This window comes from Saimiri boliviensis, chromosome 21 (genome assembly GCF_048565385.1).
Source record: "Saimiri boliviensis isolate mSaiBol1 chromosome 21, mSaiBol1.pri, whole genome shotgun sequence".
In the NCBI taxonomy this organism is placed as follows: domain Eukaryota; kingdom Metazoa; phylum Chordata; class Mammalia; order Primates; family Cebidae; genus Saimiri; species Saimiri boliviensis.
Window position 1 is genome coordinate 11842900 of NC_133469.1, and position 19224 is coordinate 11862123.

General features: G+C 54.1%; 1 protein-coding gene across 6 annotated transcripts in view; it reads right to left on the reverse strand.

Moving 5' to 3' along the window:
• The window catches only part of CACNA1I (calcium voltage-gated channel subunit alpha1 I), a 159152-nt gene that overhangs the window by 100026 nt on the left and 39902 nt on the right, over positions 1 to 19224 (reverse strand). For all 6 annotated transcript variants that reach the window (XM_074391037.1, XM_074391038.1, XM_039463219.2 and 3 more), the window contains one exon: positions 12529 to 12785. In XM_074391037.1, coding sequence (XP_074247138.1) covers positions 12529 to 12764 — 236 coding nt within the window. In that variant the 5' untranslated portion in view covers positions 12765 to 12785. The remainder of the gene's footprint in view (positions 1 to 12528; positions 12786 to 19224) is intronic.

Genomic DNA, 19224 nt, shown 5'->3' on the forward strand with positions numbered 1-19224 from the left:
GCACATCTCCCCTGCCTGCCCCTGAACACATGTACATGCTCATGTGTGCATTCCCAAAGAAAACTGCAGCCCTTCATGCACCTGCCCCCGCTCATACACGTGTGCACACAGCTGCAGCAGGCATTCACGCTCGCACGTGCCAGCAACACTGGGCACGGCTGACCCCTCTTCTAGAACAAGGGTTCTTAACCTTTTCTGTACCACAAGCCTCTTTTCAGGATGAAGTTTTTGTTTATTTTGTATTTTTTACTTTTGAGGCAGAGTCTTGCCCTGTTGCCCAGGCTGGAGTGCAGTGTCGTGATCTCGACTCACTGTAACCTCCTCCTCCTGGTTTCAAGCGATTCTCCTGCCTCAGCTTCCCAAGTAGCTGGGACTATAGGCATGTGCCACCATATCCAGCCAATGTTTGCATTTTTAGTAGAGACAGCATTTCATTATATGTTGGCCAGGCTGGTCTCAAACTCCTGACCTCAAGTGATCTCAAAGTGCTGGGATTACAGGTGTGAGCCACAGCACCCAGCCAGAATTAAGTTTTTACATGTTTTTATGTTTTTTTGTTTTGAGACAGTCTTGCTCTGTCACCCAGGCTAGAGTGCAGTGGTGCAATCTCAGTTCACTGCAGCCTCCACCTCCCGGGTTCAAGCAATTCTCTTGCCTCAGCCTCCCAAGTAGCTGGGACTACAGGTGCACACTGCCATGCCCAGCTAATTTTTGTCCTTTTAGTAGAGACGGGGTTTCACCATGTCGGTCAGGATGGTCTTGATCTCCTGACTCATAATCTGCCTGCCTTGGCCTCCCAAAGTGCTGGGGTTACAGGTGTGAGCCACCGCACCAAGCTGCATTTTTTTAATGTTGAAGTACAGGATTAGTAAACCAGGTATAGTGGGGTACACCTATAGCCCACGCTACCAGGGAGGCTGAGACTGGTGGATCACTTGAGCCCAGAAGTTCAAAGCCAGCCTGGGCAATATAGTGAGAACTTTATTGCTACAAAAACATAAAATAAAAAACTTTAAAACTGTTTTTTAAAAAGCTTACAGCTTTTTTAAACATTACAGCTCACACCTGTAATCCCAACACTTTGGAAGGCCAAGGCAGGAGGATCACTTAAGACCAGGAGTTCAAGACCAGCCTTGCCAACATGGCAGAACCCCATCTCTACTAAATACAAAATATAGCTGGGTGTGATGGCTCAGACCTGTAATCCCAGCTACTCAGGAGGCTGAGGAAGGAGAATCGCTTGAACCCAGGAGGCAGAGACTGCAGCGAGCCAAGATCATGCCACTGCACTTCAGCCTGAGTGACAGAAGGAGACTCAGTCTCAAAAAAAAAAAAAAAGGCTGGGCCGAAGCGGGTGGATCACCTGAGGTCAGGAGTTCAAGACCAGCCTAACCAATGTGGTGAAACCCTGTATCTACTAAAGTGCAAAAAATTATCCAGGCGTGATGGTACACACCTATAATCCTAGTTACTTGGGAAGCTAAGGCAGGAGAATCACTTGAACTGGGAGGCGGAGGTTGCAGTGAGCCGAGATTGCACCATTGCACTCCAGCCTGGGCAAGAAAAGCAAAACTCCATTGCCAAAAAAAAAAAAAAAGATAAAAAGTAAAAACTTAGAACTAGAAAGGAAGGCCATTATGTTAAAGTCATTATCAAAATATTTTTAAAACAAATTTTTAATAGAGAAACATATATTCTTTGTTATCAACACAATAAGTAGGAAGCTCCAATGCTGGGCTGGATACTAGGTGACTCTGCATCACAGTGATGGCTGTAATGATATTCTGAGAGCTCTACAAATACTGTGATGTAACATGGAAATATTGGTGATTTTCACAGGTGACAGCCACAGGAGCTGCTAATAATACCAGTGTGGTTTGTTTCCTCCATCCATAACAGAAAGAAATGCAAAATTTCAGTCAGGGGTCAGTGAAAACAAATATGCAACTTGTGCCCCATGCAAGCTCATGAGGCCAGGGTTCAGACCCCTGCTCTAGAAACTCTCTTCCCCTTGGGCCCCAGCCCTTCACCAGCTGGCCAGCCTGCTTTCTAGTTTTCCTTCAGTTAAGAGACTTCCCATCTTGTTGGGTCTCCTGCCCAAGCCCCTGCCAGGCTGGCTGGTGCGGGACAGGCACTTTGCCTCTATGGACTGCATCTGTCAAATGGGCAACTCAGGGCCAGCTGAGCTGCTGGAAGGAGGAATGCTGCCCAGCCTCATCCCCTTCATCTGCACTGGTGCCTCCCCTCGCAGGCTTCCCCTCTGTCCTCCAGAATCTGGACCCCAAATGTCCTTCCACCCTCAGGTATGTCCTCTCCCAGCCCTGTTAGACACCCATCGGTGACCCCTAGGGCCCACAAGACCAAGTGTTAATTCTAACCTGGTATTTGACACCTTGCCATCCAGCCCCTGCCCCACTAAACCTCTCCCTGTGCCCTACCCTGTTCCCTCTGCCTGGAAAACCCTCCCTGAACTGTTCTGGAAAATTCCTATTTATACAGCAAGACCCAGGCTGAACAGCCCCTCCTCCAGGCAGGCTTTACCAATGCCTCCCAGATTGGATCAGGGATAGCCTTGTAGCTCTCTTTACATGGAAACCTCCATACCAGGGTACCTAAGGTTGCCCTGGGAGTCAGGCTCCTCCAGTGCCTGTCAGGCCCACCCTGCTGGTCAGTGATAAAGTGCAGCCTCCGCTCTGGCCCCGCTGAGCATCCCTGGGAATGGTGCCTGATGCTGACTTTTATTTCTGAGAAAAACAACTTTCTCCACAGCAGATGGAGGGAAACGGACAATTTCCCAGGCATGTGCTGCTGCCTCCAGTAATGCTTGCCACCCGTCTGGACAGCCCATTAGGCCAGGGCTGAAGGCGGAAGGGACACCTCCCCCTCTAAAGAGCCCCTTCCCCAGTGATATGGCTTAGATATGTGTCTCCTCCAAATCTCCTGTTGAAACATGATCCCCAGTGTTGGAGGTGGGGCCTACAGGGAGGTGTTTGGGTCATGGGCTGGATCCCTCCTGAGGGGCTCAGTGTCTTCCCCTCTGTAACAAGTGAGTTCTATTTGTTCATGTGAGAGCTGGTTGCTTAAAAGAGCCTGGCACCACTCCCTCTCTCTCCTCGCAACACAGCTGCTCTCCCTTCCCCTTCCACCATGAGTAAAAGCTTCCTGGCTGGGCGTGGTGGCTCACACCTGTAAACCCAGCACTTTGGGAGGCTGAGGCAGGAAGATCATGAGGTCAAGAGATTGAGACCATCTTTGCCAATATGGCAAAACCCCGTGTCTACTAAAAATACAAAAAAAATCAGCTGAGCATGGAGGCATGCACCTGTAGGGCCAGATATTCAGGAGGCTGAGGCAGGGGAATCACTTGAACCCAGGAGGTAGAGGTTGCAGTGAGCCAAGATTGTGCCACTGCATTCCAGCCTGGGTGAGAGAGTGAGACTCTGTCTCAAAAAAAAAAAAAAAAAAAAAAAGCTTCCTGAGGTCCTAACCAGAAACAGATGCTGGCCCCATGCTTCTTGTACAGCCTGCAGAACTGTGAGCCAAATAAACCCCTCTTCTTTATAAATGACTCACCTCGTGTATTCCTACACAGCAACGCAAACAGATGGATACACCCAGCCACCCAGCCATGGGGATGGCTCTGGCCTGAGAGCCTGGGTACCTGGGCTCACCTGCCCTGGCTTTGCTGATGACTCAGTGTGGGGGCCTGGGCACAGCATCCCCCCTTCCTGGGCCTTGGGCTCCCCAGCTGTGGGTGAAGAGTTGGCACTGGCTGCCTTGTACCCTCCTGGGAGGTACTGGGAGAGTCTGATGGGCTGTGGCAGGTGGGTAAGAGCTCTGTTAACTGGACAGTGCTGGACCAGCGAGGGAGGCCAGGCCTGTGCTAAGCGCTGGAGACACGGTAAAGTCGGAGGCTCAGGCCCTGTCCTTCAGTGTCTCACAGCCCGGCCCAGGGGACAAAGCTAGCAGCAAGCAACTGCTGGGAGGAAGGGAGGCCAGCACTCACAAAGGGCTGAGGAGGGTGGCGAGGAAAAGGGAAGACATCCTGCCTGTGGTGCCTGGAAGTCGGGCGTGTAGGGCTGGTGGGATTTGGAACCACGAGATGGAGGAAGGGCATCACAGGTGGCGCCCAGCAGGAGCAAAGGCAGAGGAGGAGGAAAGGTCGGGAAGCCTCGGCAGCTGTGGCTGGGGCTTCAGAACAAAGCACCGGACACGAAGGGAAAGAGTAGGAAAAATGGGGCTGGAGGATCACGAGCAATGGTGGAGACTTCGAGTTCAGGCTCAGTGGATTCTGGGGCTAAGGGGAGTGAGGAAAGAATCAGCGCACAAATGAAGGGAGGCAGGGAGCAGGGCAGGAACAGCAGCCCCTCTGGGCACACAGCACTTGACAGCAGACAAACCCCCAAGGAGGAAGGCGAGCTGGGGAGAAGAGGGGGTCCCAGGGAGAGGTGACTGCCAAGGTCACACAGCTTTGGAGGCCTGGCCCAGTGCTGTCTCTTCAGTGCAGGGGAGGGAGAGGGAGGGTGGTACCAGTGATCACGTGGGGCAAGGTCCCAGGAGCTGCCTGTGTAGACAACAAGAGACAAAAAACCCAATCCCAGCCGCTCCAAATGGCCCCACCAGAAAGAACTGAGGGCACGGAGGATGGAGGTTAGATTAAGGGAGGACTTCCTGATAGTCCGGGGCTTCCAGAGAGTCCCAGAGGCCTTTATGCAGTGGCCTGAGGCCCTGTCTGGAGCAGAACTGAGAAGTGGCCTGCTGAGAGGCAGGGCCAGGGGCTAAGTGACCAGGGCAGAGACAGCAGGTGATGGGAGGGGGTCTTCAGCAGAGATGGTGACATTCCTCCCCCAACACATTTACAGCTCTCCAGGCCCCACTTCCCACCTTCCTGCCCTCACACCCCCCAGGGGCCAGCGCTCTCCCACCCTGGCCAGGCCCTGGGCGTCTCAGCCCATTGCAGGCTCAGGACCCCGCAAGCGCCACCATCAGCTCCAGTGTGCACACAACTGCCACTCAGCACTTAGTTTGTCCATGCTTGCCCCAGAATTCTCATTGGACCCCCACAATACTCCCAACTGGGGGTCACTGTGGCCCCCATTTCACAGATTAGCAAACAGAGGTTTGGCAAGGGGAAGGGACTTGGCCAAGGCCACCGGTCTAGGAAGCCACGAGCAGATCTTCCTTCACTTGGCAACCAAGTCACAGACCCTGGGGTCACCTCTGAGTCCCTGCCTCCTAACATCGACACCAAAGGAGCCAGAGCTGCTCCACGCCTTCAGCTGGTACCCTGTGCCACCATTGTTTCTCGCCATGATCCCACAGGCGCCTCTCAACGGGTCTCCTGGCTGCACAGCCAGAGCGGTCCTCCCCCTGCACAAAAAGGCCAGAGCTGTGCTCTACACAGTCCAGGCTCACAGCTCACACTCGGGAAAGGCTTGGTGGGTGTACCGATGACTGGGAGAGCAATGGATGAACACAAGCCATGCCCTCCCTCAACAGCCTCAACCCTCACCTCAGGCGGCACAATGGGCTCCCAGGGGCCATGAAGAGACCGGACGCCCTGCCCTCTTCTTGCTCAGTGCCTGATAAAATTAGTGGGTGCAAGAGGCAGGGGTCTCCACCAGCTGCATGGGCAGAACCAGACTACCACTTAGAAGCACAGATATTCAGACTCCAGCCCTGGCAGGCAGAGAACGGGAGCCAGGCAGGGGAGCAGACGCAGACAGAAGTGGGCAGAGGGGCAAGATGGGGTAAGGAGAGAACCAGGACCTCAAAGGCACAGAGGCGGGGGGCCCACTCACAAGGAGGGGGCAGGGAAATGGGTGCCCTGGACAGCCCCTTCCAGACCTGGTGACCATCTTTCCCCATCCCACAGACAGGAAGACAAGGGCGCAAGGGGTCAGGTTACTCGTCCAGGGTTACTAGGCAGCTGGCGTCTCCTGCCTCCCCACAGGCTGGCGCCCTCCCCCTCCCCGAGCAGAGAGGCAGCCTTCACAGCCCACTGGCTTCCCCACCACGCATGGCTGCTTCCCACCTCAGCAGAAGGGCTGGCTCAGCGCTGGCTGGCATGCGGGAGGCCCAGCCCCAGAGCATGCCAAGAGGGCAGGGGGCTGCAGAAGCCTCAAGGGGCTTGCCCCAGGCAGGTCACAGAGCCCGAAAGCTCCTCTCTGCCCTGGTGGAGTGTGGAGAACCTGGCGTTTCTCCAGACTCCGCAGGTGGTAGTGATGTCCTGAATAAAAACCAGGGCTGGAGAGGCACAAAAATCGGAGTTTTCATGCCAGCTCCATCACAGCCTGGCTGTGCAACCCTGTATAAAAGTGAGTTAATCTCTTTGAGCTTTACTTTCCTCATCTGTAAAATGGGGCTATGAGAGCACCTATCCCCAAGGATGGTTATGAGGATTAAAGCTGATAATACAAGTTGGGCACAGTGGCTCGCACCTGTAATCCTAGCACTTTGGGAGGCCCAGACGGTGGATCATGAGGTCAGGAGTTCAAGACCAGCCTGGCCAAGATGGTGAAACCCTGTCTCTACTGAAAATACAAAAATTAGCTGGGTGTGGTGATACACTTGTAGTCCCAGCTACTTGGGAGGCTGAGTCAGGGGAATTGCTTGAACCCAGGAGGCGGAGGTTGTGGTCAGCCGAGATCGTGCCACTGCACTCCAGCCTGGGCGACAGAGTGAGACTCTGTCTTAAAAAAAAAAAAAAAAAAAAGCTGATAATACAGACAAAATACTTTCAGCACTCATTCTGCACAGCTCTGTGCTAGACACACTGCTGGGTGCTTTACAGGAATCATCTCTAATCGTCTTGAATCACCCAATTAAAGAGCTGAGAAAATTAAAGCTCAAGGAGGGGAAAGGGAAGTGGGTGCAATCCACCCTGCCCCTTCAGCCACATGCAGCCAGCTATGCTCCTAAGAAAGGCTCTGAAGGCTGGGCATGGTGGCTCATGCCTGTAATCCCAGCACTTTGGGAGGCCAAGGCAGGCAGATCACTTGAGGTCAGGAGTTTGAGACCAGACCATCCAACATGGTGAAATCCCATCACTACTAAAAATACAAAAATTAGCTGGGTGTGGTGGCACACACCTGTAATCCCAGCTACTCAGGAGGCTGAGGCAGTAGAATCACTTGAACCCAGGAGGCAGAGGTTGCAGTGAGCCAAGATCGTGCCACTGCACTCCAGCCTGGACGACAGAGACAGACTCCATCTCAAAAAAGAAAAGAAGAAAGAAAGGCTCTGAAAGTCTAATCTAGGGTAGAAAATAGTAATAGGTTTCAGGCTGATGGTTCCCCACAGCTGCCAGAGGTGCCCTGCTGGAGGATGCCAGGCTCGATTAGCAATGTCTGCACTGATGGTGGCATGGCCACTAGCAGCAGAACAAGCTGAAATTCATCTAAGTAACAGAGATTGGATCTGATGTTCCTTGGAAACAATGTCCTCTGAAGGTGTTATGTTCTATCTAAAGACCTGTCCCCAATGTCTAATTGAATCTACAGCAAGCAGAGTGTTGACTCAGCAGTATGTGAGGGCCCTGTTCAGGGCTCAGGCGCAGGTAATCAGAGTGATAACCACACACATGGCAGCTTTTCCAGCCTGCAAAGCTTCACTGTCACATTGCCCTGCTCTGTCCTCAGTGCAACCAACCCTGTGGAGTGGGTCTTACCATCTGTGTTTGACAAGTGGGGAAACTGGAGCTCAGGGATGTTAAGAAACTGACCAACAGTCACACAGCAAGAGCCAGAACCAGCCCCTCTGGGTCTGTGTGACTCAGGTGCCCAGTGCTTTCCATGGTGCCACATGCCATCTCCCCGTGATTCAAGTAGCACAACCTATCCCCTGACATTTCAAATCCAGAGGCCTCACAGCTGCACCCCCAACTGGCAGTGCATGCCCGAAGCCTAGAAGCAGTGCTGACATTTGGGTGAGCGGCCCTTTCCCACCCCAGCTCGCAGACTCCGCTAGGGTCCCAGCAGCCTGCTGGCTCTCCGGTGAGTCAGGCGGTGACTCAGGGCCTCGCTCGGGGCTGAGAGAGGAGCTGAGTCAGGGAGCACCAGGCTTCAAAGGGCATCTGGCTCTGGGCCAGGGCCCCTCAGCACCAGAAATAAGAGCTCAGAAAAGACTGTCTGGGGGACCCTCCCATGCTGCCCTCCCCTTCCCAGGCCTGGCCATCATGAGAGCAGCCCCCATCAGCCTGACACTGATGCTATGCATGCACCATCCCTTTGGATTCTCAGTGGGGAAGAGTCACCCTCTGCAGGGTCTGGACGTGTGAAGGATCATTTTTGGTGCTCACAATGATTGAAGGACACTACTATTACTGATTATGCAACACAGCCAAGAATACAAAGCACCATCACCCTCCAAATGCTTAAGCACTGCCCCAGCCCTCTTCCCATGGAGCACAGGAAAGAGAAGTTTCTGGCCAGGAAAGAATCCTAGCGCCGGCTGGGCGTGGTGGCTCACACCTGTAATCTCAGCACTTTGGGAGGCTGAGGTGGGCTGATCATGAGGTCAGGAGTCCAAGACCAGCCTGACCAACATGGAGAAACCCTGTCTCTACTGAAAATACAAAAATTAGCCAGGCATGCTGGCGTGCGCTTGTAATCCCTGCTACTTGGGAGGCTGAGGCAGGAAGAATCACTTGAAACCGGGAGGCAGAGGTTGCAGTGAGCCAAGATCGACTGCTACACTCCAGCCTGGGCAACAGAATGAAACTCTGTCTCAAAAAAAAAAAGAATCCTATCACCCTTCAGCACCCTCGCAAGCCGGTCCCCGACACACACCCCCCATGCCAAGCCCCTAAAGCTTACACTGAGCTCCCCATGACCTAGTCCCTGCTCCGGAGGCCCCCTGTGAACAGCCAAGTCTCCTGGGTCTGTTTGTAGAGCCCTCCTTGGCCTCTCTCCCGCCTGACCCGACTCAGCTATGAAATCTCAGGCCGGCAGCAGCTGCAGTCACCACACCCAAATCCTCCAAATCCCAGACACACAGCATTACAGCTACCAAGTCTCAGGCTCACACACTCTTTGAAACACAGAATTTTGCAGTCTTTGAATTACAGAAGCTTAGAATTTCAGTGTTGCTGAGCCTTAAATCTTAACTTTGAACCCTTAGACTGTCACAGAAGTTTCGAGTCTGAGTGTCCCAGAGCTGACACCTTTGAAGCTGCTGTGCTTTCGCATCAATGAATCTCTGGCACGAAGTGAGCCCGTATCCCAACAGTTAAGGCTGGGACCTGAATCACCTCTATCCCAGCCCAGCCTCGGCAGCCCTGGCCACGGGGGTGCCAGGGCAGTGCTCGTTCTGCACGGCTCCCGGGGCTGACATGTCCCTCCTGATGGAGGGGTCTGCTTACTGCCCCACCCCTTGAACCCAGGGCTCTTTGCAGACAGACAAGAGGCAGGCCCAGCTCTTCCCAAAACCAGGACTCCTCTTCCTGCTGGCCAGCCCTACTGTTGTCCCAAACCCCAGGCCACAGGACTCATATGCCCTGAGGGTGGAGGGGAGAGGGGTAGTAAAAACCCAGGAGATGCCAGGCGAGGTGGAACGCGCCTGTAATCCCAGCACTTTGGGAGACTGAGGCAGGCAGATCATGAGGTCAGGAGTTCGAGACCAGCCTGGCCAACATGGTGAAACCCCAACTCTACTAAAAATCCAGGCATGGTGGCACGCGCCTATAATCCCACTTACTCGGGAGGCTGAGAAAGGAGAATCACTTGAGGTCGCAATGAGCCTAGATCACGACACTGCACTCCAGGCTGGGCAACAGAGCGAGACTCCATTTCAAAAAATAAAATAAAATAATAAATAAATAAATAAAAACAAGGAAACAGTGGCCCCCAAGGACTCTGTTTGCCCAACAGGCCAGAAACATGGAAAACTGGGTGGGTTCCGGAGGGCTGGTTCGCTCAGTGGTCAGGGGTCAGGGTGCCTGAGGTCAAGGCAGCCCCCATGGCATGTGTGGCTAACACCCCGGGCTCCCAGGGCTGGAAGGGGCGACACATCTGGCTCCCCCAGTTTAGGTGGAGGTGCAGAGTCACACACATGGCAGACGGGACTCGAACCACCCCCATGACACCAGGGCAGCAGCCCAGCCAGCCCAGCCAGAGCCCATCAGAGATGCAAGCTGGGTCAGACTCCCAGGCCAAGTCATCTGAGCTATGTCCCGGCCTCCATCCCAGAGCAGATTGCCCAGCCAGACTCACTAAGGCTCAAAGAGGCAAAGTGACGTATGGTCACACGGCACCCAAGTGACAGAGCCAAAATCAACTCTTATCATCTCACCCAGGATAGACCCTCAAGACACTGTGACATTGTCTCCCTAGTCCTCCTGCCAGCCTTTCTCTTCCTAAAGGCCCAAAACTCCTGCGGCCATCCCCTTCTCAGCCCTGGTGCTCCTCTGTTTGCATGCCACAGGCCCCTGAGGTTGCCCCAATGCTTTGTATTAAAACTAGCCATGTGGCAGGGTGCAGTGGCACATGCCTGTAATCCCAGTACTCTGGGTGGCTGAGATGGGTAGATCACCTGAGGTCAGAAGTTCAAGACCAGCCTGGCCAGCATGGCTGCTAAAACCCCATCTCTACTAAAAATACAAAAATTAGCCAAATGTGATGGCACACACCTGTAATCCCAGCTACTCAGGAGGCTGAGGCAGGAGAATTGCTCCGACCCAGGAGACAGAGGTTGCAGTGAGCCGAGATGGCGCTATTGCACTCCAGCCTGGGCGACAGAGTGAGACTCCTTCTTAAAACAAAACAAACAAAAAAAAACTAGCCACGTGGGTGGTGCCTGCTTCCTTCTTCCCTAGGTGCTCCCTGCGACCAGCTCCGCCTCTTTGTCCTCAGTGTCCCAAGGAAGACGTCAGTGAGTGCTGGGTGAACTAATTACCAAGCGGACCCTCTCACCATGCCTGAGACCCCATGAGCCGTGCCCCAGAAGGAGCCTGGAGGCTCTCAGCCCCCACCCAGCAAGGAACACCCAGCTCTGCACCCCACTCCAGCAGAGACTCTCTGGTTTCCAAAGTGAGGAGGACCCAGGGCCCACCATCACCTCAGCCCCCTACAGAAGGCGAGGCCAGCAGTTCTGGAGCCAGTCTCAACAGCCTGCATCAGACATCCCTGGATTCCAGGCCAGGACTCATGCCTGCACCTGACCTGCCAGCTCCTCGCACCCTGCCCTGTGTGGCCATAAGCACCAGCATCCCAAGACCCATATGGGCATTGTTTGGTGGACCCCCCAAACCACAAGGCCACCACGGCTTGGGTCCCCAGGCCTCCTCCTCAGTGGTCCCCGGCCACCAGCTTAACCTGCAATCCAATCCCATACAGTCTTTCCAGAGCACAGATCTCTCCAGGCACCTGCTTCAAATCCTGCCCTTGGAACACAGCCCCATCCTCATGCAGCCTCCAAGGCCCTGCAGGGCTGCCATCATGCCTGCAGCCTCACCTCATCCCACTCTGCCTCTCAGGGCTCCAGCACTGCCTGCAACTCCTCCCTTCTCCAGGCCTTGTTCCTGCGTGCCCTCCTCTTGCCTCCCACTGCCCTCTCTACTCAACCAATGCCCTTCCTTATTGAGGACTCAGCTCTGACATTGCCCATGTGCACTCAGCAAACACTGCCAGAGCACCCACGATGTGCCAGGTGCTGTGCTGGGTGCTGGGCTCCCCGCCCTGGTCATCTGACAGTATCCCACGGGAGGCAAATGTTAGATTCAGAATTCCAGTTAGATGTGAAGCGGAGGAGGAATCCCAGAGGGCTTCCCTGAGGAGGTGATGCTTATGCTGGGATTTTAAGGGTGTAGCAAAGGATTTGGCCAGGTGCAGAAGGAAGGGAAAAGCTTTTCAGACAGAGGGAAGAGCCACTGAGGAGACCTTGAGGCTCAGAAGAGCATGGGGGAAGCCGAGGGGTGGGAAGTCAGGCTGGATGGAACACTCAGGGCCCGGCGGGCTGGATTAGGATTTTGCTCTGCACTTCCGGGGCCACAGCAAATCATGACAATCTCAAGCAGGGAGAACATGAGCCCACAGAGGGCAGCAAGTGGAGGCAGGAGGCCTGGGAAGAGACTACTTGGAGGCACAGCAGGGAGAATGAGTCCTGCCCTGTGTGTTGGGACCGGCTGCCCCCTGCACACACCCACAGTTCCTGATCACAGCTCCTATCACCTGTGCAGTCGCGGCCCATCAGGTGGCTCCAGAGTCTGACTGACCTGCATTCCCAGTCTAGCGCAGGTCTGGGGCCCATACCCAAGGACTTTCTGAGCCAACTAGCCACTGGACTGACCCCACGGCTCCCAGAAACTTCCAGAACCTTCCAGAACCTTCATATCAGCAGGACACCAGGTCCTCATCTGTTCGAGATCTCCCCAGACCCACTCCTGAGCTCACTCACCACCACCAACGCCCAGTGGCCTCACCCAAGGCCTCAGGTCTCCCTAGAGCAAGGTATGGGCAGGCAGCGCTCAATCCCAGCCCCCCACCCTTCAGCCCCTGCAGGACCCCGATCAGCCAAGGCTGCGGAGGATATGGGTTGCACACCATCTTGATACACCAGTTCCGGGGGCTGGTGGTCTGTCGCAAGCAGAAGAAGGCAACGGGCGCCAGGTCTGGGTGTGGGACATCAGGATCAGCTCCATCCAGGGGCTCCTCCAGGCCTGGAGGGGAGGATGGGGGGCTCCGGGGCCCAGGCTGCTCCGTGGTGGTCCCCGGCATAGCGGCTGGGGCAGCTGCAGATGAGGAGGGCGGGGAGGCACTCTCAGCCATGTCCACGCTGAGCTTGGAGCCCTGGGGAAGACAGAGAGGGTGGCACGTGGTAGGGACAGGCCTGGTACATGCTCCCCAACCTGCCTCTCCACCAATAAGTGGACAGGCACAGCTCTGAGAGCCCCACCTGAGCCCCACAGGCCCCTCACCCTCACCCTGGTGTGAGGATTACAAAATAGCTGTGGTCCCAGCTCCACCCAAGTTGGAATCCTCCTCCAAGCGGAGTGATCATGGGGCAGGTTGGCTCACCCTGGCTGAGCCTCAGTTTTAGCAAATTAAGACAGTAGGGAGAATAAAGCCTTCTTTTTTTTTTTTTTTTTTTTTTTTTTGAGGTGGAGGCTTGCTCTGTTGCCCAGGCTGGAGTGCAGTGGCACGATCTCAGCTCACTGCAACCTCTGCCTCCCGGGTTCAAGCAATTCTCCTGCCTCAGCCTCCTGAGTAGCTGGGATTACAGGCGTGCACCACAATGTCTGGCTAATTTTTTTGTATTTTTAGTAGAGACAGGGTTTCACCATGTTGGCCAGGCTGCTGTCTATTTATTGCAACATCAAAGGTAAAGAAAACTTGCAAGAAAAAAGAGATTAATGTAAAGACAGACACTATTGCCAAGACAATGCAGGCTACAAAGGTGAAGTTGGGGTGCTGCAGAATCAGACACTGGGGGAACCCCGGCAAACCAGGAGGGAATCACAGTTGGCTTCCCTGAAGAAGTGACCCTGGAGCTGAGACCCGTAGCTGACCCCTTGACCCAGGAATCTCCCAGCCACTGCCTTACAAGGCTGAGAACTCAGGAATCTTAGAGTCCAACCTCTTTGCCTTACAGATGAAGAAACTGAAGCCCAGAGAAGGGACAGGGCAGACGTGCAGCCGAGTAACAGCAGAAATAGAATTCTGGTCAAAGGCCGGGCACAGCGGCTCATGCTTGTAATCCCCACTTTGGGAGGCTGAGGCGGGTGGATCACCGGAGGTCAAGAGTTTGAGGCCAACCTAGCCAACACAGTGAGACCCCATCTCTACTAAAAATACCAAAATTGCTCAGGCATGGTGGCACACGCCTGTAATCCCAGCTACTTGGGAGGCTGAGGCAGGAGAATCACTTGAACCCAGGAGGCAGAGGTTGCAGTGAGCCGAGACCGCACCACTGCACTCCAGCCCAGGGGACAGAACGAGACTCTGTCACAAAAAAAAAAAAAAAAAAAAAAAAAAATTTCCAGTCAGAGCTCGCTTCCTGGGCCTGTGGTCCGGGCAGCTGCACAAGGCCCCTTGCTGAGAAGAGCCCTGAACTTGCTTTAGAATTCTATTGCCACCAACATGCAATTCTTAATTTCTTATCAAGGGGTACCACATTTTCATTTTTTTCTGGGCGGTGCAAATCATCTCTCTGGCTTTGACTCCAGCTCAGGACATCCTGACCGTGTCTGATGCTCTCAATAACCTCAGGAGGGCTATTATGCCTGTTTGGTAGGTGAAGAAACTGAGGCCAAGAGAACAAAACGGCTTGTCAAAGCTATGCACCCAGCCAAGTGAAGCACCAGGGAGTGTCAGAGGCCAGAATCCCAGCCCCCCAGGCAGGCTTCATGACAACTGACGGTGCCCTCGCTGGCCGAGAGCCCCTGTAGCCAGCCAGTGGCAAGATGGGAAGGACAGCCACTCCCAGGGCCTGCCCCTCACCACCTCACCCTGGAAGGTACCAATCCCTAAAACTTTGTCCAATAGGGTCCCTGGGATCCTAGAAGCCCTACAAGGCCAGGTCAGGCAGTTGGATGGAGCGGTGGGGCCCACATCCCTGCTGCCCACCCAGCTGCTGTTGGGCTGTCCACCAAGCCACCCAGAGCTGATGCATTTGGACATTTCCCTGGCTCCTAGGGGCAACGGGTGGGAGTTGGCACCTCCTGCCACTTCCCCTGGCTGGTCAGGGAGGCAGAGTTTTCTCTTGAGCTCAGGGCTTTGCTCTTGATTCCATAAAAAACAGCCACGGGCCTTACATAAGCTCCCAGGCACCTTGGCCTGCCACGTGTCAACCTCCTGGGCTGAAACATACCCTCCCTAGGGTGGCTCCAGGTCTGCCCACCACTGTGCCAGCCTTGGAGCCACCATGCCCTCCCCTGGCCATTCGCTCTGGCCAGATTGGACGTCATCGGGTCCTCAGCTTTGCTCCTACTCTCCCCTCTCACTGCGGCACCTTCTCCTTCTCCTCAGGCCCTGTTCTTCCAGGCCCTTCGGATTCATTCATTTGTCCAATGAGCACCTACTGTGTGTGGGCACTGTGTGGGCTTTGGACTGTGTTGGGGCGTGAGCCAGACTCAGCACCAGCCCGCATTCAGCCCACACTTCCACAGAGGAAAGAGACACACCTATCAATTACTTTCTCTCTTTCTGCTTTTCCACAGCTCTTATCACCATCAAACACAGTGCATAATTTATGTCTTTATAACTCCATGATTTGGTGTCTGTGTCCCCAACCTAAGAGAAGCCTGTAAGGGAGGTGTATCCCCTCACTGCTGTATACCCAGCACCTGGAATGGTGCCTGGAGCTTACTAGGTGCTCAATAAATATTTGTCGACAAAGTGAATAAAAAGTGCTGGGAAGTAAATAAACAAGGGAGAAAGATGGGAGTGGAGACAATCATCTTGCCCTCTCTAAAGGAAGAGATATTTAATTGAAAACCAAGAATCAGAAGGCAGCAGCCCAGACCGATCTGCTGGAAGAGCATAGGAGGAACAGCATGTGCAAAGGCCAGGAGGCTGGGGCCCGCTCGGTGCATTTAAAGAACAGAAGTGAGGCCAGTCGGGCATGGTGGCTCACTCCTGTAATCCCAGCACTTTGGGAGGTCAAAGCAGGTGGATCACAAGGTCAGAAGTTCAAGACCAACCCAGACAATATGGTGAAACCCTGCACCTATTAAAAATACAAAAATTATCTGGGTGTGGTGGCACCTGCCTATAACCCCAGCTATTCCGGAGGCTGAGGCAGGAAAATCACTTGAACCCAGGAGGCGGAGGTTGCAGCGAGCTGAGATCGTGCCACTGCTCTCTAGCCTGGGTGACAGGGCGGGACTCTATCTCAAAAAATAAAGTGAGGCTGAGCCTGGGGCAGGGCGGCGGATGAAACCAAAGAATTCAGCAGGGCCCCAGGGAAGAACACAGATGAGTGTGGGCTTTATCCCAAGTTCAGTAGAAGCCGCAGGTGGGTTTTAAGCAGGGGAGTGATGTGCTGTGGTCTGTTTCTAAGCAATCTCTCTAGGGAGTGAAGGGAGAGTGGATGAAGGGGCAGGGGTGGAGCAGGAAGGACCAGGAGGAGCTAGGTTGGCCTGCCCTTGGCTGCTGGTGAAGACAGGGAGAAAGGGCTGGCTTGAGATTTATTCTCAAGGTAAAGCACCTGGCCTTGCATGGACTGCAGTGGCACACCCCACAACCCTTGCCCAGCATTGCTGAAATCCTTCCTGAAACAGCACAGGTAGAAAGAGCTGCCCTGGCCTCTAGGACTACACAGAACTACCCGCTTCCTGGTTCTGGGCTACGTCGCTTGCATTGACTTGCTTGTTGCCTCTCTTGACCTGTTTAACACTGCCACACTGTGCTGCTGCCCTGTCCTCACACTTCTCCCCTCACTGTGGGACTCCCAGAAACCACATCCCTGACCACCACCCTCAACCCTGCAGTGTCCACCCTCAGATCTGTTTCCAGTGACCACCCAGCCTTTACCTCTGACTTGCTCCCAGTGACCATCCAGCTTCCACCCTCTGACCTGCTCTCAGTGACTACCCCATCTCTACCATCTGACCTGCTCCTAGTGACCACTCAGCCTCCACCCTCTGACTACTCCTAGTGCCCACCCAACCTCCACCCTCTGACTGTTCCCAGTACCCACCCAGCCTCCACCCTCTGATGTGCTCCCAGTGGCCACACAGCCTCCACTCTCTGACCTGTTCTCAGTGACCACCCAGCCTCCATCCTCTGACTGCTCCCAGTACCCACCCAGCCTCCACCCTCTACCTGATCCCAGTGACCACCAATCTCCACCCTCTGACCTGTTCCCTGTGACCACATAGCCTCTACCCTCTGATCTGTTCACAGATCACTCTCTGACTGCTCCCAGTAATCACCCTGCCTCCTCCCTCTGACCTGCTCCCAGTGAGCACACAGTCTCCACCCTCTGATCTGCTCCCAGCGACCACCCAGTCTCCACCCTCTGACCTGCTCCCTCTGACATGTTCCCAGTCCTGCTCCCAGTGACCACTCAGCTTCCACCCTCTGACCTGTTCCCAGTGACCACCCAGACCATCTCCCTCTGACCTGTTCCTTAGCAGCTTCATAGGCCACTACTCTCTGATCCACTCCCCACTCCCAAAGCCCCCAAGTCCGGTCCAGAAATCTCTCTTTCCTGTGTCTGTGGCACAGCTCCTATCCCAGATGCCTGTGTGCCCATGGCTGGAAGCCCTGAGGGGACTGGTATCTGGGCCTCCCTGGGCTCCAATCTGTCTGCAGATGGAGCCTCACAACACTAGAGGACTTGCCTTAGGTGACAGCATTGGTGGATTCAAACTCAGGTCCATTAGGTGCCAGAGTCTGAGCTGCCTCCACTCAGCTGCCCTGAGTCCCCTTCTTCTAGGTGCTCCCAGGGCCTCACCCTGATGCTCCTTCCCAAGGCCAACCAAGCAGCAGTGTGGCAATTGTGCTGGCCTCCAGGAGCAGGGATAGAAGCAGAAGCTTGCTGTGTCTGGAACACAGACCCCCATTTCTGACTCTGTCAGCCTCTTGGAGCCTCAACTTTCCTCTCTGTAAAGCTCAGCCTTCCTCCCACCTGCTTCAACAGGCTCTGGTTAAGAAGCAACATGATGGGCCAGGCACAGTGGCTCACACCTGTAATCCCAGCACTTTGGGAGGCGATGTGGGCGGATCATCTGAGGTCAGGTGTTTGAGACCATGCTGGCCAACATGGCAAAACCCTGTCTCTACTAAAAACACAAAAATTAGTTGGGCGTGATGGCGACACCTGCAGTCCCAGCTACTCAGGAGGCTGAGACAGTAGAATCGCTTGAACCCAGGAGGCGGAGGTTGCAGTGAGTGGCGACAGTGCTACGGCACTCCAGCCTGGGAGACAGAGCAAGACTCCATCTCAAAAAAAAAGAGGAAGAAGAAGCAACATAATGTAGATGGGAAGGTACTCTGGTGGATGGCTGAGCATGCATTGGATCAGCTGTGTCATCCCCAGGGGCTGCTACCCCAGCCCATTCTCTGCCATCACCATCATCAAGGTCACCAACACCAGCACCATCACCATGATCACCACCAGCACCATCATTATCATTATCACAACCTCCACCATCATCACCACCATCACCAACACCAGCACCATCATCATCACCACCACTACCATCATCACCACCATCACCATCATCATTATCACCACCTCCACCATCATCACAACAATCACCAACACCATCATCATCACCACCATCTACCATCATTACCATCACCATCATTATCATTATCACCACCTCCACCATCACCAACACCAGCACCATCACCACCACCACCATCATTATCATTATCACCACCTCCACCATCACCACCACCATCGCCAACACCAGCACCATCATCATCATTACCACTACCTTTATCACCATCATAACCAACACCATCATTATCATTATCACCACCCCACCATCACCACCACCATCACCAACACCAGCACCATCACCACCACTACCATCATTACTACCATTACCATCACCATTATCATTATCACTAGCTCCATCATCACCACCACCATCATCATCACTACCACCATCACCATCATCACCTCCACCATCACCACCACTACCACCACAACCATCACCATAATAATCACTATCACCATCACCAAAACCATCATCACCACCACCACCATCACCATAATAATCACCGTCACTGCCATTACCCTCACTACAATGATCATCACCATCACCACCACCATCACTAACACCAACATCACCATCACCAGCACCAACATCATCACCACCATCACCATCACCACCATCACCATCATCACCATCACTATCACCACCATTATCACCATCACCACCAACACCATCATCATCACCACCATCACCATCACCAACACCATCACTTCCACTATCACCACTACCATCACTATTGTCACCACTGTCACCACCATGACCCCATCGAGCAATGGCCAACAGCTCTCTATGCATCATCTGTGTCAATTTTTACCACAACTCCATGGCACACAGGCCATTCTCATTCTTACTTCATGGAGAGGGAGACGGGGAACAGGGAAGTACAGCCATGACCACAATCAGTCAGCTGGTACCCGGCAGAGTCAGTTCCCAGCTCAGGTCTGCTCACTACCAAGCCCAAGCACTGAACCATTCCAGGCACCAACCTGGGACGGGAATGCTGCCCTGGAACAGCCCTCCCCAAGCTGAGTCATCAGGCAGCGGTGATACAGCTGCTG